This window comes from Dermochelys coriacea, chromosome 6 (genome assembly GCF_009764565.3).
Source record: "Dermochelys coriacea isolate rDerCor1 chromosome 6, rDerCor1.pri.v4, whole genome shotgun sequence".
Taxonomy (NCBI): Eukaryota; Metazoa; Chordata; order Testudines; family Dermochelyidae; genus Dermochelys; species Dermochelys coriacea.
The window spans coordinates 45,706,883-45,731,866 of record NC_050073.1 but is presented as its reverse complement, the minus strand read 5'-3'; the positions used below and the strand labels follow the sequence as shown (position 1 = coordinate 45,731,866).

General features: G+C 40.1%; 1 protein-coding gene across 3 annotated transcripts; it reads left to right on the top strand.

Annotated features, from left to right (window-relative positions):
* The first annotated feature begins 4,646 nt into the window (after positions 1–4,646).
* LOC119857048 (actin, aortic smooth muscle-like) lies at positions 4,647–24,540 on the top strand. Of its 3 annotated transcripts, none has more exons than XM_043517563.1 (9): positions 4,647–4,760; positions 9,552–9,770; positions 11,659–11,787; positions 13,294–13,404; positions 17,369–17,453; positions 19,368–19,529; positions 20,220–20,411; positions 21,924–22,105; positions 24,264–24,540. In XM_043517563.1, the coding sequence occupies exons 2-9, from the start codon at positions 9,642–9,644 to the stop codon at positions 24,405–24,407; spliced, it is 1,134 nt and encodes a 377-aa protein (XP_043373498.1). In that variant the 5' UTR covers positions 4,647–4,760; positions 9,552–9,641; the 3' UTR covers positions 24,408–24,540. The 3 variants fall into 3 exon arrangements, with proteins under 3 accessions (XP_043373498.1, XP_038261288.1, XP_043373499.1); XM_038405360.2 differs by having other exon boundaries at positions 4,689–4,760; positions 9,594–9,770; XM_043517564.1 differs by lacking the exon at positions 24,264–24,540 and having other exon boundaries at positions 4,689–4,760; positions 9,594–9,770; positions 21,924–22,168.
* The last annotated feature ends 444 nt before the right edge of the window (positions 24,541–24,984 follow it).

Genomic DNA, 24,984 nt, shown 5'->3' with positions numbered 1-24,984 from the left:
TTGTATTTGTGTTTGCATGCACTCTAATTACATGTGACACACAATACAGGTTTCAGAATAGCAATACAGGTTAAAGTTTCAGTGAAAGCCAGAAAACTAATTAGCTGAGGCCATGCTTTTTGCCATACACAAATATTTATCTGATCCAGAAGAGCTGTGTTAAAGACGTGATACCCATTAAAAGAGCCACGTTAGAAAAAGGTTAGCTGATCAAATGACGTTGTTCCAAAGGAGTAAATTGTGGTCACCTTAACTTTCCTCCTAAGGATCACAGAGGAGTGCTTGCAGTTGGGGAAGGCTGTCTAAGTAAGCTCTAATTGTGTGATTTGTCACATTCTGGGGTGCAATTCAGACCAGTGAGAGATTGTGTCACTGTTTGTATTACAACCATGAGCGCCCCAAAATACTGCTGCTCCCTGCCTGTGGGGGGGGGGACATAACCAGCATGCACTTCATGTTCTGTATACTGTACACCTGACTCAACGCTTTGAATCCAACAGTCTGCCAGCAGTTATCACAAACACGCTCATGTCTTATCAGATTGATTAATAATAGCAGTGACCCCAACACACTCCCAATTCCCAGTGTTCCCAAAATCATGGGCTCTGCGGTGTGCAGCCCTCTCCTGGACAGCTCAGAGAAATAATAGTTTGCTTATTCCTTTAAAGAGACAAAAGCACATTATAGCTTTCTAACTTACAACTGGGTCAGATGCACCCTTCCTTGTAAACACTCCACTGCATAGTAAAAATAAAACAAATTTATTAACACTAGGACATAGGTTAAGTGATGCCAAGAAATAGAAGTAGAGAAGGTTACAAGCAAGTAAAAGTGAAAAAGCACATCTAAAAGTCTAAAGCTTAAACCAGCAAGGTACAGGGTTTTTTTAAGATGGTTTCTCTCTCTCTCTCACACCAATCTTCCTTCTTCCCACCCCAGCTTTCCCTCGGTTAGGATCTTCCACAGAAATTCAAGGTGCTGGCTTCCCTTGTCTTACTAAATGAAGTATCGGTATAGGTTTCTTACCTATATTCCATTTCCAGAGATTTAAAACTCCTCCTACCCCCATTAAAGGACCCATCTTCCTCAGCTTGCAAGAGCTCTGTTGTCTTATGTTGGTCTAGTGATAGATAAACTTGGGGGTTCTCTGCCCCTCCTGGTATAGTTCAGTAAACCTTTGAAAAGCATATCTCTCAAAGTTCATTGACCTTGCTTCAAGAGGGAGGATAACCTCATGCTCTTCTTCCCTTGTGGTCTTCCCATACCCCTGCTAATTTATATGTAAATTGGGCTTCCACTCTTTTGACCACAACTTGCTTAATTTCTTTGGAGACAGATGACGTGACAGGTTTCAGGGTAGTAGCCGTGTTAGTCTGTATCAGCAAAAACAACAAAGAGTCCTTGTGGCACTTTAGAGACTAGCAAATTTATTTGGGCATAAGTTTTTGTGGGCTAAACCCACTCCATGCATCAGATGACGTGACATTCCCTCCTGTCTCTTGAGAGACCAGTTTCTCCTTTTGGGTAAAAGACTGTAAAGCATAATATTAATAAGTATTCATCCCTTATGTAGTTAGTACATACAGTTCACATTATTAATCAGTAGTGTGTCATAAGCTTTCATAAAGGATCAGTGCACTTTTATAATACAATAATATTGTATAAGTCAGTTGATTCTATTGTTTATCACTTTGAGGTTCAGCCCTCTGTCTTTATAGGCCAATGTATATTTTGAAAAGTAAAATGGAGACCGCAGGCTTCTCTCTCCTGCTGAATGTAGATGCCAAGCTGTCTCCTCCCACATGTGCTAATCTAATAGCTTTGTTTACCTAATGTGTAAATAGACCTTCATTGTCTCTGCCTGATGACCGGACTGGTCAGAGAAGCAGACTTACTCCTTTGTCTAGGGCAGACATGTTTACTAGCTCCCCCTGATATGCCTGGTTTAAACACATTTTAGTCACAGTTCTGCCATATATCCATAACTCGTAATACCCATCGCGTACATACGTCATGCAAGAATATTAATGATCAGTGAGTTTAGTTTTTCAATGACATGACATCTTTTAGCTACCTATAATGAGTGTGTCAGGCCTGACGAGTTACTGACCAGAGTAGTGAGTTACAAATGAGCCTCTGTGACACAGTGATACTTAAATGGTCGAAAGAAAAAGATTACTGTGGCATCTTAGAGACTAACAAATTTATTTGAGCATAAGCTTTTGTGAGCTACAGCTCACTTCAAGTACTCCTTTTCTTTTTGTGAATACAGACTAACACACCTGCTACTCTGAAGCCTGTTAAATGGTCAAGTTGACTTGAGATACATTTAGGACTCACTTGATCCTCCTTTCCAAGTTTGACACTCCCATGCATATGTGGGTTTAGAAATCCTAGGAAAAAGGCCAGGTTGTACTTAATTGTGTGTTGTTGTTTAAACTTTGTCATTAAATGGCTAACCCATTTTTGTAGACGCCAACACAAGAAAATGCATCACCTAGTGGATAAAAGATCTGCATGTATGCAAGATTTCATAAAAATCTCTCAACTAGTGTGGACTTTGTAATACCCAGGATTCACAGTCAAATTTGGCCTGTGTAGCTGTAATGCTCTGGTCTTCAACTTGCTTTCAGCTTTTTGCTGTGGGAATCCTCATCTAAAACCACTTGTCTAAATTACTTTTGATTTAGCAATACTTTGTAGACAAGCAGAAATGTCCAGGTTTATGGTGACATTACTGAACTGAGCAGCTTTCCTAATCGTCTTCAGAAATGCAGTATGTTGTGATTGCACAGCATTCATGAAATTATTGTTGGACCTGAGGCTGTTCCACACCACACTCCTTGATAGTGCTTGGGTACTGTTCAGTTTAGGCTTTCACCATATAAAAGGCCATAGCTCCACTACAACAACTGAGAATTTGACCGATTATCTATTCAGAAGTGTTTGTAAAATGTGGTGTTAGGATTCAAATGGTGTCAAATAGTGGGCCTGATTCTGATTCATTTTACCAGTTTTTACTTTACTGTAGCTTTACTGCGTTCGATGGAATAGCTCCTGATTTATACCAGTGTAAATGGTTACAGAATTGTGCCCATTGTTTTGAAGACAAGGAAGGAAGGAGGAGATAGTTGGGTGGGTATTGTGTCGTTCGCTATATGGTTTCCTATTTCGTATGTTAAAACAAATAAGGATCTTGTTTGGAACTTGAGACGGAGATTCAGGACACATGAATTCACTTCTTCGCTCTGCCACTTCTTCTGTGACCTTGCATAATAATTGCTTGTACTGTCTGTTTCAGCTTTCTCTATTTGTAAAATGAAATACTTAATGACTGACACAAAATAGAGGGAGGACATAAAACTAGATGTTTGCAAAATGCTGTGATCCTTTTGTAGAAAAGGATCTGTATAAGTGGCAGAATGTTATCTGGAAGTTTGAAAATGACTGCTGTTCATCTGTCCGTGAAAGAAAAAGGGAATGACGGATGAACAGTTTAGAAGTCAGTCTGACTGCAACAGTGACAGCTATTCAGAGATCAAGAAAGTTTACATAATCAGGCAAAGGGATACATACGAACACATGTGAATAGCCTTTCTTCCTCTTCTAGAGAGGCACTTCTAGACAGAAGAAAATTGAACATCTGGTGAGTTTTGAAATGGAAAGAGTTTAATGGCTACAAGGATGTGGCAGATACAAAGCTGATTGTTGGAACATATGTCACATGAACTGAAGTGAATCATCAACTGTGGGTTGAAGGAATCTTGTACTTGAATTCTGCTACATAGTCACATCGCTACATTCAGGGTGGAGTAGGACAGTTGTACAGATCTTGATATTTACAAAGTCAACATTCATCCACAGTAGTGTCTGAGATGCTGCTTTAGTTATTTCCTTTTTGGAGAATAGGGAAATAATGCAGAATTACTACTGTAGGTAAGTGTTGACTCCTTAATAGCAACTATTGTAAGTGCGTTAGCCAACAAAGCTGTTGCTTATTCCCTTTAATGGGTCTTTATTTCTTGGATTTTGACCAAGACTGTTTATTTTCTATTTGGATTCACCATTTCATGATCTTATAAAAGTTCAAGAACGTCACAGCCCTTTTGTGATAGACACACTGTATATAATAACCCTCTTTAGATGTAAAATAGTTATCACTCAGTTGGGTGACTTGTTGCTGATTCAACCCCCATTTTCAGGTACAGAGTCATCCAAGCACCAAGATAAGCTGGCTATTTTCTGTCTCTGTACTACAAAAACAGATAACGTGTACAGTTGAAACACCAGTACTGTACATGGTAAGAACTTTTCCTTTAACCAGTGGCAGCTTCTAGGTGGCTGGTAAGAGAATGATAGTAGGCTATTTTTAGTTATTTGTGGTGTAATGAAGCAAAAAGCTTTTCAATGACAGCAATGGATGTACGGATTATTTCAGCTTTATTCAACCCTTGTGTGAGAGGTTCTTTTTTTGTATTTTAGTGGGGGAAAAATATGGTTTACTATTAACCATAATGTAGTGAACAACTTAGTGGGAAAGAATCCAGGGTTGTCAGAAATTCTGCCCTAATTTATCCCGTCCTTTAAACTGACACTTTGATAAGCACAAGCTGAAAACAAATGTTTCCAAAAATGGCTTGACAGATGTAGGTATTCTGCGAACTCCATTCCTCAAGCTGATATAAATGTAATAGAAGGTGAGATCATTTCACTTTTACAAAGGAGCTTTTACAAATCCTCACCATCTCCTGTTCTCTTGGGTAAGTATTGCCCTGAGATAATTTCACATTGTATTTGATGATTTAACGCTACAGGTCTAAGATCTCAAAAATACCTGAAGCTCTTGCTCCTTTGTAAACTATGGGCTAGATCTTGCTTGTCTCAGTCATGAAAGTAATCCCAAAAGGGCTATTCCTTAAGTGATCAAGATGTAACCCCATAGTTATAATGTGCTGAGCCTCAGAATTATTAAAAAGTAGAGTGTCATAGAACTTCACTTCCTTTGTGACTTGGGAGAACTGGTGCCTATAAACTGAGCTGCCAGTTAGTGAGCAACCAAAATAAAAAAAGCAAGGATAACAGAGCACAAAATGAACTTTATGTATTCTGTTGCTTGCAGTTATTTGACATTTCATAGTACAACTGTAAATGTGCTGCATATTTTGTAAAAGTAATAATGTCTTAGTAATACAAGACCTTTTCAGTACTTAATTTAATTTTGCAAGTTTGAGAGAGATGAGCAGGTTTTTGTGTGTGTATACTAACAAGACTTTAATGTCATATACATTTTTAATATTAAAGATTTGAATTAGATATGAATGGAATTATGTACTCCTAATGCATATGGGAGTCCATTTGTATGGATGGTGAAACTGCAAACACCTTCCAGAAAGATTTATTTAGGAAGGGCTAAGTACTCTTGGCTATAAAATGCAGGACTGAACTGCAGTAGATTTAGAACCTTACTAGTGTTTTCTGGCTGGATAAGGACCACATTGGAATCAAAGGAATCAATGCAAAGTTTTTCATTGTATTTTAATGGGATTTGGTTCAGGAATAAAGGCACTTAATGCTCTGTCTCTTAATGCTCATATACATTGAGCAAACATTACAAAATAGTGCTGAAACTGTTAACTAACTTGCAGTGGATTTTTCAGTATCACATTGTGGGAAGAGAGCAAAAACTCCATCCTTCACCTGCTAAGTTAACTTTAAGGCAGTCAAAAATCCCCGTCCCTTTTTTATGTTACTGTGCAGGTACAAAATACCAGTCGTATAACTGGTTAAAAATGTTGGTCAGAATTTGTTACTTAGTTTCAAATTATATCAAGTAAAGTATTGAAATATTTAATAGTGTTTAGAAGACTTACCCCCTGTTTTATGAATGATGAGTAAAGAATAGCAAGTGAAATACTCAATGCAGAATAAAACAAAACAAAAATAAAAGTGAGACGCAAGAGCCAGAAAATTCATGGCAAGGCAAGGCAAATCTTCCTGTTTTTGTTCCTTTGTTTGTTTTATTTAAAAAAAAAACAAAAAAACCACATCCTCTCAAACCTCAAATATTTCTTGCAACATTTGAGCCCTGAGCTAAATTGTTTTTATGGTCTAAATATAAAACTCCTGAAGCAAACGTTTACAAGAAAAGTATTGGCTTAAGCAGCAGCCATGTTTAAAATCTTTTTTTACCATTGGATGAAAAAGGTAAAAACAGTAAGAATAAAACTTTGGGATCCCTAAGTTGTAATCAGCACACTGTCTTTTCATAACTTTCTCAGAAGACCATTAAACCAATTTCCTCCTAAATTATCCCAGTATTTTAGTGGACAACGTTAGTAGCATTTTTTGTAAATGCGTTAAGTTTGGAAATAAAATTGCAATCCAGCTAATTTTTGGAAATTCTCCTTCCTGTTCTGAATACCTTCAGCAGATATCCAAAGAGCTGCTATTGTGGAAAGGAGCTAATTGTTAATGCTTCTGTAGGTTCAGCAAAAAGAAAGATGCAGGCATGACTCCATCTTGGAAGTATTCTGAAAGTGACGCACTGTAAGCCTACTGAAGTAGGGAATGGGGGGTGTTTCAGAACCTGAGTTGTAGCTTCAAAGCACTGTTTGTGCAGCTATTTTTTGGAGTGCTAGCTCAAGCCCCGCTTGCCCAAGTCTGGGGTTAACCCAGGCTGAGAGGCTCTCCACTGGAGGCTGGACAGATGTGCCCTAAGTGTTCAATGCTTTAGCATTTGGGGCCTTATAATCCTGAAATAATAAGCAAAGCATAGCTTTCTCACTGAAGATAAAGGGCCAAATTCTGCCATCAGTTATATTTACACAGTAACCCCAGTTACTTGGGAGCTGAGCATTAGTAACTGAGGATATAATTTGATCCACAGTCAGTATTTACAAGAGTAACTCAGAGTTGTCTTGAGATTTTTCTGTGATGCTATTTGAACACACTGGCTTATCTAGTTTTTAAATATTAATGCACTTAATCTGACAGTTTTATGGACAAAAGATAAATAGCATATCTATGAATAGGAGCCATGTATGTTTCACTACTAAGATATTGCACAGCAAATCCAGCAGTATGTCCTCTGCATCTCTGCCTAAAGCAGCATGGGCTTGCAGAGCCTTTTGGGAGAGCTGGACTTGTGAAAGGGTTTCCCCAGTTTTAGGCTTTGAGAATCACAACTTATCACATATCCACCAGTGCAAGCCTAAGGTAATTCCATTGCTGTGTGCTTTAAAATGTCACTTGTTCTGACTCCAGATTTACACCCATGTAGGAAACATCAAAATCTGGACCAATCTTTATATTGTTGGAGTCATGTCAATGAATGAGTTTTTCAATACGTACTATCAAATACTGTCCTGATGGTTTCAGAAGACAGTAAGCAACAATCAATGTCTGTAATTGGCTGTTCAGAAAGAGAAGACAATTCTAGGAGTAGTAATTAAATACATTCCTAAGTGAATGTATTTAGTACAGTTAACAATCAAGTGATCAAATTATCCCATTCACTAATGAACAGAGGAAAGGAATTTTTGGATACAGATAAGCCAATAAAAGTTAAAACGATTTTTCTTTTATGACATTTTAAAATTCATATCTTTGCATCATGATCCCATTTCTTGCAAATGTTTTTTGACCAGTCTTATATTTAGCTTTATCAATATCACCCTTTCAAAATTTTATTTGCTGACAAGGGTGTATTTTGGGGTGGGGGAAGTGGGAGAAAGGAAACAAGCAAGTAAAATCTTATTAGTTCTTTACATTCTCATCAGTCATCACAGAAAAGGTTGGGTAGTGAATTTTGTGCTGGTGCTGATACGACGACTTGTGAAGAAAAAAAATCAAGAAATTTAATGTACTGATCTATTTCTATGTAAGCTGTAGGGAAACCCTGTTAAATTTTCATGGTTTGAGTAATTTATTCAATTTTAGCATCCCCATTTCTCAGAAATCTAACTGTTTTCTGATTGGCCTCCAATGTATTAATTAATTTATTGATTGCATCCCTGTTTCATAAAACACAGCAGGAAGGGATGGAGAGCCCAGGAAACTCATGGAATTCAAACTTTAAAAGAAACATTCCCTTCTGGTGGACAGGTTTGAGGGCCATGGAAAGGGCATGGTGCATGGCCAGCCAACCCCTGGGGCTGCAGAAATTTTGGGGAAAGGATGCTTCTGCTCCATAGAGGGGCTGCTCCATGGCACCATGGTTCCCCGAGAGGTCATGCTGGTATTGGCTTCGCTGTCCATGCCTGCCAAAGATCCACCATGTCAGAGAGGGTGCAGATGTAGCTTGGGAGTTAGTCATTCTGAGCAGCATTTATTTTTGCCCGACTGTTAGTAGAGAGCCAGAGTAGTGTTATTTCTTGAATCTCCACTACTCTAACCTGAGTGGAGGTATAGGGCTTCTGTGAGTTGCCATGGAGGGAGAAGCATGTTCTTTCTAGTCTATTTCTGCCTGTGGTAAATGGAGGGGAATGCCTGGTCTGAAAAGTAAACTTGAGAGATTCCCAAACAGAAGTCTATAGATGAAATCGAGGCGCCAGTGAAATCAGTGGGAGTTGTGCCATCGATTTTAATGGGACCAGGATTTCACCCGATGTGTTGGTGAGCTGCTGGAGTCAAGCTGTTTTTGGCTAGGTGAGCCAGTTATGTCCCACGCCACTTCTTATAATAGCCCCGTTGATAAGGAATTCACCATTTACAAATATAGAATAGTTCCTGTAGCAAGCACTTAACATAACAGAGCAGCTGCCATTTAAAAACACACAGCAAACGCTTTCCTGTGACTTTGTGGAAAGATTATTTTTAGTCATTCATTTCTCAAATTGGCTCTTACATGCTGGAGGAGAAGGGGAATTTGGGATATGTTTGTAGACCACATAAATGGTGTTTAGTACAATTGATCATGTTACTTGGACACTGTCACTCGCAATTTAGTGCTAAAAAATCTCCCAAAACAGCATCTCAGCGTAATCTGTTTAAATGCAGTTATTATCTGTTACAAACAACCCCCCTCTATGGTTTCCACAGAGCCATGCTGATCTGAAGTACTAGCATTTGAAAGAGATTTTTCCTCTCTGTTGATTATATATATATATATATATATATATATATATATATATATATAAATATGAAAAAAATGAATTCAGTCTTAACTATCCAAGTACCAGGAAAAGTGGATCATCTAGAATAGCTAATTCAGCCCTGGCATAGCCGGGGAGAGATTAACATTTCTGTTAATGGGGATAGATGAACATTTCTGCCTTGACTGAATGTGGCTAATGGTCATTCAATAACACCAAGATGTCTCTGGATTCTTGCTTTAGAGGTCATGTGAGATAAAGGTTTGCCTTTTGGATGTGGGGACAAAGGTCTAGCAAACTTCTTCAATATATGTTTAACTTTAAGCATGAGTAGTTCCATTAGCTTCAATTGGACCTACTCTTGCTGAAAATTAAGCATATGCTTAAGTGCTTTGCTAGATTGGGATCTTAGGGTAGTCTTCACTGTTTAGGGTTATTTCTCAAGACTCTCTTTTAAAGCAATGTAATTTCTAAATGATCAAGAGCTGCTTCTGCCCCCAGCCACCTGCAGAAAGTTGCTGTTGCTACAGCCTAGAACTGTGAGATACAATGTGTGATGAAGATGAAACCACTGCTCTTGTATGTGATAATGGCTCTGGGCTTTGCAAAGCTGGATTTGCAGGGGATGATGCGCCAAGGGCTGTTTTTCCATCGATCGTTGGACGTCCTCGACACCAGGTCAGTTTGTTCCAAAAGGACAAAGCTGTATGGTTTTATTTCTCTTATACCGCCCTTGAAAACTGTGTTAGGTATGATATAAGCATAATGTAGGTCTGAGCCTGTAGTTCTTTTGTATTCATTTTTTTCCCCTCAAAATCAGGGAGAACAGAAAAAAAGACAAAAGGACAAGAACTTATGGAATAGGAAAGGAAAGGAAGGCAAGGGGGCAGGGAAGGAAAAGGAAAGACATATCTTGGTTTTCATCCACTAGGAATTAGTCAAAGTTTTCTAAAAAGTTAGACCAAATTTTTTCAAACTTGTCTGAGATCCCTCTTCTCCAATGATCCAGTTCTAATGGAGGCCAAACTTTCACAAGTTTCCATGGGACACTGGTGCATTTAGAAACTGAAGATTTGGGTTGGATGGTTTTATGGGACTAAGCTATCTTGCCCTTGTTGGAATGTTTTTGCCAGTTCTCTGGAAAAGATATTGTTGGGCTGTAAAGTCAATTATTGATGTTCAGGAGAATTCTGATAGCCCTTTCAATGGTATTCATGTGCACGAGTGAAACTGCAACTGGTGCTTCAATAACATGAAGAGTGGGTGTAGCAGTGATCTCTTAAAAATTTCATTGTAAATATTTTCAGCTTTATAAAACTGCATACCTGCCAGTCAGTAAATGAAAGATCCATCTAGTCTCACGATTTGCCATTGTATTTAACATGACATTGATAGTCCTTTTTTTGCCTCCCATTATAAAACTGTCTGAACCCTGGGACCTTAAATCCTAGGCTAGTGAACCTTCTATGAGGGTAAATGACTAATGATCCTTAGCTGATAGAGGACTATTAGCATAAATAAAATATATTGCTGGGAGACCATAAGTACTACTAGCAACCAAATTTATAGTAGAGATAAGGTCCATTTATCATTACATTAAGCACTGGTAGAGACAATTAAGTTTCCAATTAAAGTCCTTAATAACATCCCTTTATCAATCCAAGCAGGGCTGATGAACGTAATTTTGTGGCTAGCAGCTTCTTTTAACTGCTTAAATGTCCTATATATATATTTAAAAAGAAAATATCTGTATTTTCAACTATTTAATAATTTTCAAAATTGAGTGCTTGCCACAAAATGTAGAATATATTCTTCTATTTGTCAAAAGTGGTTTACTTATTTCAGTAAAAGAATGCATGGAATTCAAGGTCAGGATGTTAGATTCCTGAAAACTAAAATGTGTCTTGGTAGCTATAAATAAAACATGATGACTGAAAACCTGCAATACTGTATGCACAAAACATGATATATTATTTAGCTATTTGTCTTGCACATTGAGTTTTATTAATCATTAGAGTTAGCATGTAGTTTTAAGTTACACAAATGCATGCAGCTCAATGGCTACATCTCCTAAATCATGAAATTAATGAATAGATTTTGATGGCAATTGAATAATATTGTCCCAAATATGCTGTTCACATTACCTTAGGCAAACAAGATACAGTGGCTATTACAATCAAGACAAATTCAAAAAGACAATCCAGGGTTGGATACAGCCCCATGTAAATAATATGTCTGAAAGTATTTTTAAAAACTTCCTTTTAAATAAGTTGTATAAATGTTTTTCATCTATCTTGGTGTGTGGATAAGGGCCTTTTCAACAAGAGAGAAATGGGTAATGGTGAAACTGACTGTTCACAAAGCACTGCCAAATGCACACAGAAAAAGTGGAAAATAGAGAAATATTCTTTCCTCTTTAACTTTTCAGTTATAGCTTTTCACAATAACTAAGGATGATAACTAGAGTAGGTACAACATTTTCAGACAAAAATGTGATTTTTTTTTCAAGATGTGTCCCTTTAAAATACACAATACAACACTAATTTTTGACAATTGCATTTTCCAGGGTGTTATGGTAGGAATGGGTCAAAAAGACAGTTATGTTGGGGATGAAGCCCAGAGTAAAAGAGGGATCCTGACACTGAAGTACCCCATTGAGCATGGGATCATCACTAACTGGGATGACATGGAAAAGGTGAGTGTTTTTCTTTATTTCATTTTGTCTGAGTCATTATTAATTTGTTTGGGTAGCACCCACAATGTGTGGCAGAAAGAAGGCACAATCCCTGCTTCCATAAAAGAACAGACACAAAGAACTTATGGGGAAGGTTGTACAATACATTAGTGGAACAGTCAAGGTGGTAATTGGTCTTGTCTTGGCAATAATAAGGCGGTCATAGGTTGCTGAGGCTTTTTAATTTTTCCAAGTAGTGCATATAAAATTATTCCTCAGCTTGGATAGTGTGATCTAGAAATACACTGACTTTATCTGCTGCATTTACAGAGTGCTGGGACCAGTTTTGAAGTCCTAACTTAGACAAAGCTGCTTTTTTACATCTATTGGAATTTGGTCAGAGTAAAAGTTTTAGATTGGGATCCCCAGAATCCCAATGAAGAAACCTTAAAACATTCTTCCTTAACCTAGAAACACAAAAATGGAAGACAGAAAGGACCAATCCTTTCTCCTGGCCTCACAGGCAAGAAAACATGAAAGGATGTCTTAGCCTTATATTTATATGTTGCTCTCTCAGTGCTTCGGATGATGTAGGCAAAATGTATTGGGGAATTCCAAATATTAGAGGAGAAAAGATGGAAATTGTCCTTAAATTCCACACGGGCCTCTGAGCACAGGTTTATTCCCTATAGAACGTTTTTCTGTTGAGGACTCTAGTTTAGCCATAAATATCCCAAGGTGATAATGCTGCTTTATTTCCTATCAAGAAAGATTTTCCTGGCATTGATCTAATGGACTTTATAACTCTTCCATGGAGTATCCATTAAAGGAAGGTCCGAAAGTGGTCACATATATTGAGCTGTGCTGCTGGAGAACACATTGGAGAGACAAGGGTCACCAAAGCCTTGAAGGACTGTCAACGCTTGCATTGCTAAATATAGATAGCACCGTCCACCATGAGGGATCTCAAAGTGCTTTACAGATTATGTGGCAAATAAACTCAGTTACTGTAGAATTAATGACAATTCAACGCTGAGTTCAGGTCCAGGTTTAGTCGTCTGATTTTCAAAGATGGTGGAAATCATTGAACTTCATTTATAAAGCCTACATGAGCTAGGACTTGTGATCCCCATGGATGGGGACACTCAGGCTACCATAGAAGCCATGGAGCAGCTTCGCAGTCTGGAATGAAGAATTCCTTCTCTCACATAACTGTCCAATTTCTTAGGTCGGCTGCTGCTTCTGGATTTTAATGGACACAGCCACTTAATAAGGATGATTGGCTGCCTATCTGTGGTACCCAAGTAAAAAGATTCTATGGTATAGAATTTGGCTCCAGATCTACTCTGTTATACTCCTGCAAACCCATTGATTTCAGCTCAAAACAACAGCAAAATTTGTCCTGTTCTGCATATGTTTTTGTGCAAGTATATTTAAAATGACAAATGCCTCTTTCAACACAACTTTGACCCACCAAGAAAGGAAGCAGTCAGCAAAATGTTGCCCTAAATTGTCTTTTCATTTTAGATTTGGCATCATTCTTTCTATAATGAACTTCGTGTTGCCCCAGAGGAGCATCCTGTGCTGCTGACTGAGGCCCCCTTAAATCCTAAGGCTAACAGGGAAAAAATGACTCAGGTAACAATTTGGATATTGTTGTGTTACTGCTGTGCTGTACGGGTTGTTTCAGCATAGGAGCCAAAAGTTAAATGGCCCTAGATACACTACTCCCCCCTTCTTCCTGTAGGGAGTGCCTCCATGATAGGATCAATGGCCATTGGTTGGGACATGTGGAAAAGCTTGTTTTTCTGCTGCCTATGCTTTTCCTGTTCTGTGGATAAGAAGAAAATGTTTAGTTATTACATTTGGAAGTGATTCATATTTCTCAAGTGCCTTACAAACCCTAAGTAATCTTCCCTCACAAGGGTGGTTTGTTGCTTTGTCCCATTTTTCTCCTGGGGAATGTGAGGCAAGGAGGTTAGGCCCCACATTCTCAAAATAGTCTCCCATTTTAGATGCCTGGCTCTGGACAACTCTAGTCTGATATTCAGCAGGGCTGGGATGTCGAACCTCTCGTTGCCTTCAGCAGGAGTTATGAGTGCTCAGCACTTCTGAAACTCAGGCCTTTAAGTGTCTGTTTTTGGGCACGTAGAAACTGAAGCATGAACTTGTTAAGGATATAGGACTGGACATCTGGAGAATTTGTGTAATCAGCTGGTTGGTGTGTTATGTGTCATTCTGCGTCCAAGTCACAGAGGATGTGAGTTTGTTATTGATCCCTCTATAGAGTTTGGCTCTTTAGCTCCAGCTGTAGAGACTCGGATCAAACCCCAATGTATCAGAAAAGATGCAGCTGTCATGTAAGTAGGGACTTGTCTAGGATTCAAATTGCTATAGGCCTTATACACTCATGTTGAGCTTTCTCCATCCAGAGGAAATATGTAATTCACTGCTTAGTGCATGTTTTGTGTTTCCCCATCTCCACAGATGATGTGAGTCTGCTTCAACTGGAGTTAAAGAGCCAGACTCTGTAGCTGGGGCTGTAGAGACTTAAACCTTTAACTCTGCTGGAGGTCTCCAGTTCAATCCCCGGTGTTGGCCAAGACGGCAGTCATCACACACACATCCACATGATGTAATGAGTTAATATTCATATTTGAATATGTAGTACGTTATTTGCATTAATTCCTTTCCAACAAATCCATTCCTTGGCTCCACATCAAACCATGATTTTCTCTACTTTTTCTCTAGCTCTCGCTTCAAATTCTCCCTCTACCCCGTCTAATCCTGCCCCCTGCATGATTCCCAACCTGTCTGCCCACTGCCATGTGGCTGGAGGGATACCCTACATATTGGGTGAGGCATTACTCCAGCCATATGATAAATGTGGGTGCTGAGGACTAGGCTCTAAGCATTAACACACAGCCTAGGGTATCTTGCCCACAACTCTGCAGTGCTATCAGCTGAAACAGCATCTCAGGAACCAGGGATAGAGTCTTCAAACATGGGAATCTCCCTGCCAGTTTGTGGATTTAATACGTCTAGAGGCATCCAAACTTAGATGGCACTTCTGAAAATTTTTCTGTTGTACGACATGCCCCCCAGGCCATCTAGCAGATTGGTGTCAGAGCCTGATCTAGAACTCGGGAGTCTGTGTCTTCTAGAGCACCACTCCATCCAGAAGGCCATACTGTTTCCCTCAAAAATTGGAGTGCGGAGTCACCAATAGTAAACACAAATATGGATATATACACGCTCCGCCCCAAGAAAAAATAGACATGAATTTGCATTTCCCTTCATGCACATTTTTGGTATGCATTTAATATGACCCTTATGTGTGTAATAACAATGTAAATGAGTTAATTAAGCAATGAGAACTGAGACAGCCCCTTATTGGGAGGTAATACAACATAAGGGGTATTGCAAAACACATGATGAAAATAGCTGCTTTCAACAACCAGACAATTGTTGCTTTCACAGCAAGACATGCCTGGTAGTGTGTCTCTGCCATTATGCAGTGATAATAAATTCAATTTTAAAATTAAAAAAATGATTATTTATCACTTATTACATTAAGTCATTAATTGGAAAGGAAATGCCAGTAATTAAAATATAGTTTGTCACTGAAAGGAACAAATCCTTTTTCTTAAACCATAGTCTCTTTGCAGAGATGCTAACATATGAAATCAAGAGTCTAAATTTAACCCATCTGTCTTCATTGGCTCCCACTGGTGTAGACGCAGGTTCGGGAGGGAAGTTGTAATGATGGGAAGTGGCCATAACATTCCCTCCACTAGGGGGGACAAATTGCTCTCAGGAGCATGGGAAGTACTGACTGGGAAAGGGATGCACCCATGTTATCAGTGCTTGCCCTAAACAGCTTTCACTAGCAGAGATCCTAGCGAGGTGAGTTGGAAACTAAAGCTGCTCCACCTGGTGCAAACCTGAGGGAGAACCTGTGGTATGTACATAGACGCATAGTTTCTAAGATGCAAATGGCACATTAGGTACCTAAGTGTCATTTATGCCTTTGAAGATCTGCCCTGTAACATAGAAGGTTCTCAGATACTATAGCAATGGGTATGTCTGCTATAGGTACTTATAGGAGACCGTCACCTGTGTTTCCCTCTAATCCTCCTCCAGGACAAGGGGCTAAGTTACTGCAGAGATGGAAGTGTAGTTTATATCTCCGTGTGCCTGCTACACTGAATATGGCCCAATATGGGCCTAAGCCAAATCCTAGTGAGATCAGTTGGATTTAATTGAACTTTGGATCAAACCCTAAGCAAGTAGTGTGCTGCCCCCCCCCCCGCGGGAAAACTGGATCAGGAGAGAACTCAAGAACTCTGCAAATGTAGCTAATAAAGGAGGAGGTGCTCTCAGTTTGTAGGAAAGGGATGGTGACTGCATTGCTTTAGGGACATTCTTTGCCAGTGTTTGAAGAAATGGTATCATTTGTTTTGGGGGCCTCAGGGTCTAATACCTCAGGGGAGGTGGTGGCAGCTGGGAAGGTTTTATCAGAGTGGGGAGGTAGACAGTGAGTCATTCTTGTTTAGTGATTAGAGCAGGGACTAGGAGTCAGGACTCCTGGCTTCCATTCCCATTATGCCCCTAACTTCCTTTGTCAGTTTGGAGAGACAAGGTGGGTGAGATAATATCTTTTAATGGACCAACGTCTGTTGGTGAGAAAGACAAGCTTTCGAGATCCACAGAGCTTGTCTCTCTTATCAACAGAAGTTGGTCCACTAAAAGATATTACCTCACCCACCTTGTTTCTTTAATATCCTGGGACCAACATGGCTACAATTACATTTGTGAGTTTGGGAAAGTTAGTTCCCCATTCTTTGCCTTAGTTTCCCTATCTGTAACTTGTATATAACAACACCCACTTTACTGGGATTATGTGCAGCTTAATAGAGCTTTGAAATCATCAGAGGAAGTGGGCCGTAGAAGTGTATATTGTTTATAACTCTTTGCTATTGCAAGTTCTTGAGAAACAAGTGTGGAAAGCAAAGGAAATTTGTGATATCTTAATGGTACTTTGACACCAGGATGAGGGTAGATGCATAAGTTTAATGGTTTAAAAAAAAATCCCAAACCCAGACTTTTAAATACAAAAGTAACATTAAAATGCAAGAGAAACAATATAAAATGTATGTAATTTATTTTTCTTTTTGTTTTAGACTAGTGGGTTAACCTTACCAACAAGATGTATCTTATTTATGTGAAGAGTAATATTACTGGGAAAAGAATATGATTAAATAATATTTCTTTCCAGCTGAAAATGCTTGACACAACAATAATTAACTTTTAAATTCAAACACGTATTATTTACATTGTGTTCTAAATCTAATTTATAATCTGAATATATTTTAAAGGGATAAAATATACATGTTACGGTTATTTTTTTCCTTTGAGTTGACACAGAATTTTGTTTACACAGCAGTGCATGGATGAAATTAATTTTAGTAGGTTGTTGGGGAGATGAGTCATGTGGGTATAAACCTGCACTAGCAAGTGATCTATAAGTTAAGGAAAGAGTTATTGTCTCTTCAAATGCTCCTGATTGTATACCTAAAGATTCCTAAACTCTTAATTGCAGATCATGTTTGAGACATTCAATGTACCTGCTATGTATGTAGCAATTCAGGCAGTTCTATCTCTATATGCATCTGGTCGAACCACTGGTGAGTTTCTGTGGGTGTCAGTCTTACCGTCTGTCTCTCTCATGTATGCTGATATAGACACACTATATATGTTCTGTCAAGAATCTATAGCCATCTAGGAACTGCATGCTTGCCCTATACTGTACAAGCATATCATGGCCCTGGGCATTACAGGAATAGAACCTTCTCTTTCTGTTCCAAAAGTACTAGAACTCTACCTGTTCATGTATAGGAGAATTTCTGTAAGGAGCATATAACCTATGTTTATATTAGAGAAAGACGATATAATTTGAGACTCCACATCAGATAAAAGAAGCAAACACTTAACCAACTCATGTTCCAAATCCCCACTTTTTTTATTTCCATGTTATCTTTACCATTAAACATGTTCCTGACAAAAGAATACTATTGAATCATTATAAGAAAATATCCTGTTTAAACATTATACTTGTCAATTATCTAACTCAGAGTCTGCTGTGAAGAGATAATTAGCATTAGCAGAGAGATCCCTCATGACAACCATTTAATACCTGATCAAGTATTAAGGCCATAAATTATATTTCAGGAACACTGAGGCCTTGGTACATTTTGAAAAAAATTGAAAATACCTTCTGGCTTTACAACCTGGTGCCTCAGTCTAGTTCAGGGGTGGGTAAACTACAGCCTGTGGGCCGGATCCCGCCCATCAGTCATTTAAATTCGGCCCTTGAGCTCCCACAGGAAAATGGGGTCTGGGGCTTGCCCTGCTCCGGCGCTCCAGCTGGAGAAGCAGCGGCCTGGCCCCCCTCCAGCTCCTACGCCTAGGGACAGCCAGGGGGCTCTGCTCTGCATGTTGCCCCCACTCCAAGCACTGACCCCACAGCTCCCATTGGCTGGGAACCATAGCCAATGGGAGCTGCAGGGCAGTGCCTGCAGATAGAGCAGAGTGCAGAGCCACCTGGCCATGCCTCCAAATAGGAGCCGGGGAAGGGATATGATGCTGCTTCTGGGAGCTGCTTGAAGTAAGCGCCGCCCAGAACCTGCACCCCGAGACCCTCCTCACGCCCTAACCCCCTGCCCCAGACCTGATCCCCCTCCCACCCTCTGAATCCCTTGATCCCAGTCTGGACCACCCTCCTGCACCCCAAACTACTCATCCCCAGCCCCACCCCGGATCCCGCAACCCACTCACCAGCTCGGAGCCCCCTCCCACACCCCGAACTCCTCATTTCTGGCTCCACCCCGGAGCCCATACCCAAACCAGAGCCCTCACCCCCTCCTGCATTTCAACCCCAATGTTGTGAGCATTTATGGCCCGCCATACAATTTCCCAGATGTGGCCCTTGGGCCAAAAAGTTTGCCCATCCCATGTCTAGTTTGTGAAAAGAGATCAACCTTTGTGGCAAATTGTTGATTCCTTTAAAAGGCTCCATTCTGTGGCGTATTTAATATTGAAAACTTTCATCCACTTTTCAATGGAAAAGATGTTCTTCACTTCCTGCCCTAAAGTGCAGCAACACTACACAGTACAGTGCACTGCACTGTTAAACAGTTGCTGTGTTCAACCCTGAGGAGGCTGTATTTTAATTGTTGATGAGATGATCTCTGTGTGCAGTTTTACATCGTTTTTAGTTCATATAGTGCTTTGAATCTTTTGAGATGAAGAGCTCTGTATAAATGTAAGATCATTATCATTAGCATCAGTTGAGAGAGAACAATACAGTACAATTGCAGAATGCTTCATGCTTTTGCCAAAGGCAGTTGCTTCTTTGTGCATGCTAACGATTTCCACCACACGCAAGCAGAGCTCCACTTATAATGAAGACAAAAGGGGTTATCATATGAACATCTCCTAACAAGTCCTTTTATTATTGTTTCAGCTTTCTCTTTAGAATGTGCAGAAGTTGTGGGTTCTATGTTGGCTGAGAATGCCAAGCTTTTCCTTTTCTTTCCCAGGAATTGTTCTGGACTCTGGGGATGGTGTCACACACAATGTACCCATCTATGAGGGTTATGCTTTGCCCCATGCCATCATGAGGCTGGACCTGGCAGGGAGAGACCTCACCGATTATCTCATGAAAATTCTCACAGAAAGAGGCTATTCTTTCGTCACCACTGGTAATAAGATGCCTTCCATATGCAATTTACATGGCACACTAACTCTTTTTGGTGTCATATTGGACTGCAAGTGTGTATGTGATTTGCTGCACCAAAGCTGCATTGCAAGGTATAACCCTCGATAGGCCAGAGAGATAGACAGTGTGAGCTAGTGGGCTTCTTCCATCTCTAAGGTCCAGGATGCTGGTGCTCTGCAGGCTGAGCAGGAAATGTACAACATAAATAAGTTGTTTTGTTTTATTTGTCCATGTATTATCACAGCCATTTTGCTCCCAAGGGGAACTAGTATATGGCTATATTTTTACCATTGTGTTCTGGCTAGTGATGTTTGGTGGCACAAACATGAATTAATCTGCACAATACCCCTAGAAGGAAGTATGACACAATCACCATGATTTTACAAATGGGGAAACTGGGTCATGGAAATGTTAAGCAACTTCCTGGAGGCCACACATTGGTCAATGTCAGAACTACAACTAGAGCCCAAGAGTCCCTATGTCACAAGTCTGTGATTAATCCACTAGACTATACTACATCCCTGCACGCTTGCACGCGCACACACATGTGTGTGATGGAATCTGTCCCGAGTGTGTCTTCTGGCTGCCATATTGTATGTTGATAGAATATATAATTAATGTGATCCTTTTTTTAAAATAACATTTCTTTCTTCTTTTTGTTGGGTTTTTGTAGCGGAGCGTGAGATTGTGCGGGACATAAAGGAGAAGCTTTGCTATGTGGCTTTGGATTTTGAGAATGAAATGGCAACAGCCGCTTCTTCCTCTTCTCTCGAGAAGAGTTATGAACTTCCTGATGGGCAAGTCATCACCATTGGGAATGAAAGATTCCGATGCCCAGAAACTCTCTTCCAACCTTCATTCATAGGTGGGCCTGGGCGGTGTTTGTCTGAATTGAAAAATAAGGTTGTGTTTAACTGTAAGGGAAATATTAAAATATAGATATTTTTATGTCCTGAGACTCTGTAGCTTCTATTGACTCCATCAGGAGTTGGGTTTGCTCAGCCCCTCTGATATATGGGGAAGTTGCTCTTTGGAAAATGTAGACAGATCTGGTGGTTTTGCTATATATTAATTTGCCTATCAGGCTAGAAAGTACCAGGGTTCTAAGACAGTGATTTTTCATGTTTGTGTCAAATACCTGTATCAGTTCACCAGACTAAGACCAAAGCCTACCAGCCAGTACTTCAGTACCATGAGAAGATACTGCTTCCAGTTCAGACTGATTGATATCAGTACACCTATACATTAGTGCTAAGTGAGATAAATATCTGAGAATGTAAGAAAAAATATTTCTCATCCAGATGCTGCCTCTGCTCCACAATCAGTTCCCTAGTCTTCAGCTCAGCAAGCTATAGAGTATAAAACCCATGTATTATTATTTTCCAGTAGTTTATCTACAATCCTTTGTAGAGTCAAAAGCCACCTTCAGTGTACGGTAGTTCAAGCCTTCCTCCCATTGACTTCAGCAACGAGGACTGAGTAATGACGGCAGGACTGGCCCATGGAAGTGGTAAAACTCTCACTGATTTCTATCTACAAGTCTGTCCATTGAAGCACTGTATAGCCCCCCATCTCGGTATCTGAGCCCCTGTCCAGGAGCAGGAGCAGGCCTTTGTGGAAATTCTGTTTTACAGATGGGGAAACTGGGATGTGGAAAGGTTAAGGAATTTGAGGATACACAGTAGCAGAACCACCACTGGTGCCTAGCAGTTCTTGGGCACACAAGTCCGTGCCAGAGTGAGAGTTCTGAATTATTTGAAAGCATGACTCTGTGTAAATTGTACTCTGTCACAGGGAAACTCCTTGTATCTCTTCTGGGGGAAAAATAGCACTACCATAAGTGGCCTTTACTGTATTTTCATGTTACCCAGTTATTCAAACTGGCTTATAAGAATCGTTTTATCCAGCTGGAGTTGGGAGTAGGTCTTACTTCTTGCTAATACTAATATACTTGACTGCAGGAACAGCAGACTATTGTGGGAACAGCTCAAACTACCCTTTTTTTTGTTTGCTAAATAATGGCATCAATTTATACTTGAGGCAATCTAAATCCCAAGCATTAGAACACAGTAGGAGAGAATCTTTCTTCTTTTCAAGTCTATTTTATGTCTGCCATTTGTAATCCTGTTCCCACCTGGAGTTGACAGGGAAGGTAAAAAATTGCACGTATCTTTATCTTCCCCCCTCTCTCTCCAGCATCTCATAGCTTGTTCCTGGAATTTTCTAAAGGGAGCTATGTCAGCAAATACAGTTTGTTTAGGGACCATTGACCCTGATCTGTATGAGTCATCCTTCCATGTTGACAGTAGTAAAGAAGTAGGTGAAATGGATTCCTAAACATATGCATGTAATGTATTGAAATATTATTTTCAAACAGGAATGGAATCTGCAGGTGTTCATGAAACCACTTATAACAGCATTATGAAATGTGATATTGACATCCGTAAGGATCTTTATGCTAATAATGTGCTCTCTGGGGGAACAACAATGTACCCTGGTATTGGTGATCGCATGCAGAAAGAGATCACAGCTTTGGCTCCAAGTACTATGAAGATTAAGGTAATCCTAGCACTTTATGCAGATTTTTTTTCAAGTTTCTTTTGTTAAGAAATCAGATCACAAGAGAACAAGTGTTTAGTGCTTAGAACAGAAGACTGGAAGCTACTGCAGCTGGATTCTGTTCCTGGCTGTGCCACAGATTTTTGTGACCTTGGGCAAGTCATCTAACCTCTCTTCCTTATTTTATCAGTCACTCAGGATTCAGAGACAGATTTGTCAGATATTGGCATAAAAATGGTAATTGAAACTGTGAGTGAATGAGGTCTCCTAAAGACAGTGTAAAGAGGGAGCCCACAACAGAGCCCTCTGTGACTCTAACGGAAATTGAAATAGGAGAAGAGAGAACCCATCAAAAGAGAGACTGTGAATAAACAACCAAAGAGGTAGAAGGAGAACCAGGAGAGGATGGAGCTGCAAAAACCAAAGGAGGACGGGGTCTAGGACTGTATGAGGTGGGAGGCTCCCAGAGCTCGGGCTGCAGCCCGAGCCTGAATGTCTGCACCACAATTAAACAGCCCCTTAGCACAAGCCCTATGAGACTAAGTCAGCTGACATGGGCCAGCTGTGGGTGTCTAATTGCTGCGTAGACATATGCTAAGAGACCAAAGAGAGTCTGCTAAGCCAGTGACTGTGCCTTCAACTGAGGAACTCCAGACTAGAAGGAAATGACCCAGGGGAAAACATAATTTGAGGTAGCTCAGTAACAGGGCTGGACACTTTAATAAACCACTAGGGCCCTGGGTCAGGACTTGATGGCATAGGTAGGCCCAGGTTCCTCTCCAGGTGCACTGTTCCCCACCCCTCCACCCACTCCTTTGTAGTGACCCATCTCTGGAGGAGCAATTGGAGCATGAGGGGTGATTGAGGCCGCAGTCTGAGCTCCCTCTGGGATGACCAGATTGGCAGAACCAATGAGGCCACTAGGCCAGCTGTCATCAGACTTTTCCGCTGCGTGCCCCAAAGAATGTACAATCTAAATAGACAAGACAGATAACTGGTGGGAGGGGAAATAGGGGCACATAGAAGTGAAGAAACTTGCCCATGGTAACACAGCAGCTCAGGGGCTGAGCTGTGAATTGAATCCGGGTCGAGCAGTAAGTCCAGGTCCTTGTTCACTAGATCACACTGAGAAGAGATGTGCAATTAACTTTGACTTGGGTGAGGGTGCCAAAATTATTCTCAGATATTAAAGCTCTGAGAACCAACTCTGGGTTTGTTAAACAGCAACAAAACCCCCCACAAGATGCTGCCAAAATCAAACACTCATTACATCAAACTTTTCTGGTAACTTTCTCATGAAATAGGAATAATTACAAGTAGCAGCACAACTCTTTAGCCTTAATCTAATTAAATAAGCATCTCATTTAAATCTTAATAAACAACTAGGGCCAAGATTTTCAAAAGTTACTAGTGATTTGGGGGGGCCCGACTAGAGACACCTTATTATGGCGTGATTTTCCAAAAGTGCTGAGCACCTGCCCTCTGAGACCCCTTTAAAGTGTCTCAAATTGGGCACCCAAACACAATCGTTTTTGAAAATCTTGGTCTAAAAGTATATGGGACCCAATCCTGTGAGGTTCTGTACAGTCTCAACTTACTTGAGAGAAAGTCAGTTAGTTAAGTATATTGGCCCACATGCATCCAAAGAACATTAATGCACTACAACACACCTTAATGAAAAGGCCATCTAGGGATTTTAGTTGGGACACCCAGGTACGTGTGTAGCAAGTGGTTGTTTTTCATCTAGATAACATGTAATAAACAGCTGATGAGCACTTTCTTGGCTTCAATGTGGATCAAGTTACTAAAACCCCCTGGCAATCTGCAGATAGCTGACTGTTTTGGTCCTTGCCCGTTTTTCATTACCATCTTCAGGTCTGATTCAGAATAGTGCTGAGTATTTGCCACTCCACTGGCTTCCTCTCAGGATCTGGCCCATATAGTCAGGAGCCAAATTGTTACATTGATATAATTCTGACTGCAGCTGCAAGGCAGAAGAGATGACTGCCTTTTTAGCTGTGGGATGTTTTATTTCAATGGCATTGCACTGTTGTAATGGAGAACTGGCTTTGACCTAAATTTGCACAGACAAGAGATGTTATTGTGTGAGCTACTCATTTCTCTGCTCATAAAATGTTACACTTCTCTCGTCTTCTAGATGATCGCACCACCAGAACGTAAGTACTCCGTCTGGATTGGGGGCTCGATCTTGGCTTCTCTGTCTACCTTCCAGCAAATGTGGATCAGCAAAGATGAATATGAGGAAGCTGGTCCTTCCATTGTCCATCGCAAATGCTTTTGAGTACACTCATGATGTGCCATCAATGATAAGTAACGGTGGTTCTCTACACTACATCCCCCCTTGTGGGCAGTACATGCTTTAAGCTTCCTTCCACTGCTTATTAAAATACAATAAATGGTTATCATGCTGATTAGTATATTGTTTGTCTTGTTTTTGAATGAGCAGTAGCATTACCCTCTTTTAATGATGGAGAATCTGAACTTCACAAAAATTAAATGATTTCTCCAACCTCATATAGGTTGAAATTCTCCTCTTGTGCAGAGACCCATCACAAAGTCTAAACCTTGTAAACCCTAATTTTGAGTATTATGTGGTGCATAGCTTTTTTGCTGTCCCTCTGAATAGGGATGAATTTTACCATAGTGAGAAAGTGGTAGACACAGCAAATTTAGATGGGTCCTAAAGCACAAAGTCCTTTGTGCAGAAGTTGCATATAATCTTTTCCTTTGCTTCCCATGATTGTTTGGCAGGAACCCATGCTATCAGCCACAAGTGTCAACAAACTGTAGTGCTTTGGTGCTGTAATTACATGTACCAGATTAATTTACCTGTCGCACATTGTTCTGCTTAAATGTCT

Coding starts and splice junctions, on each gene's coding strand:
- LOC119857048 (XM_043517563.1), top strand. CDS start 9,642: ATGTGTGATGAAGATGAAACCACTGCTCTTGTATGTGATAATGGCTCT. Junction 13,405..17,368: donor ACAGGGAAAAAATGACTCAG/GTAACAATTTGG, acceptor TCTTAATTGCAG/ATCATGTTTGAGACATTCAA. Junction 20,412..21,923: donor CTTCCAACCTTCATTCATAG/GTGGGCCTGGGC, acceptor ATTTTCAAACAG/GAATGGAATCTGCAGGTGTT.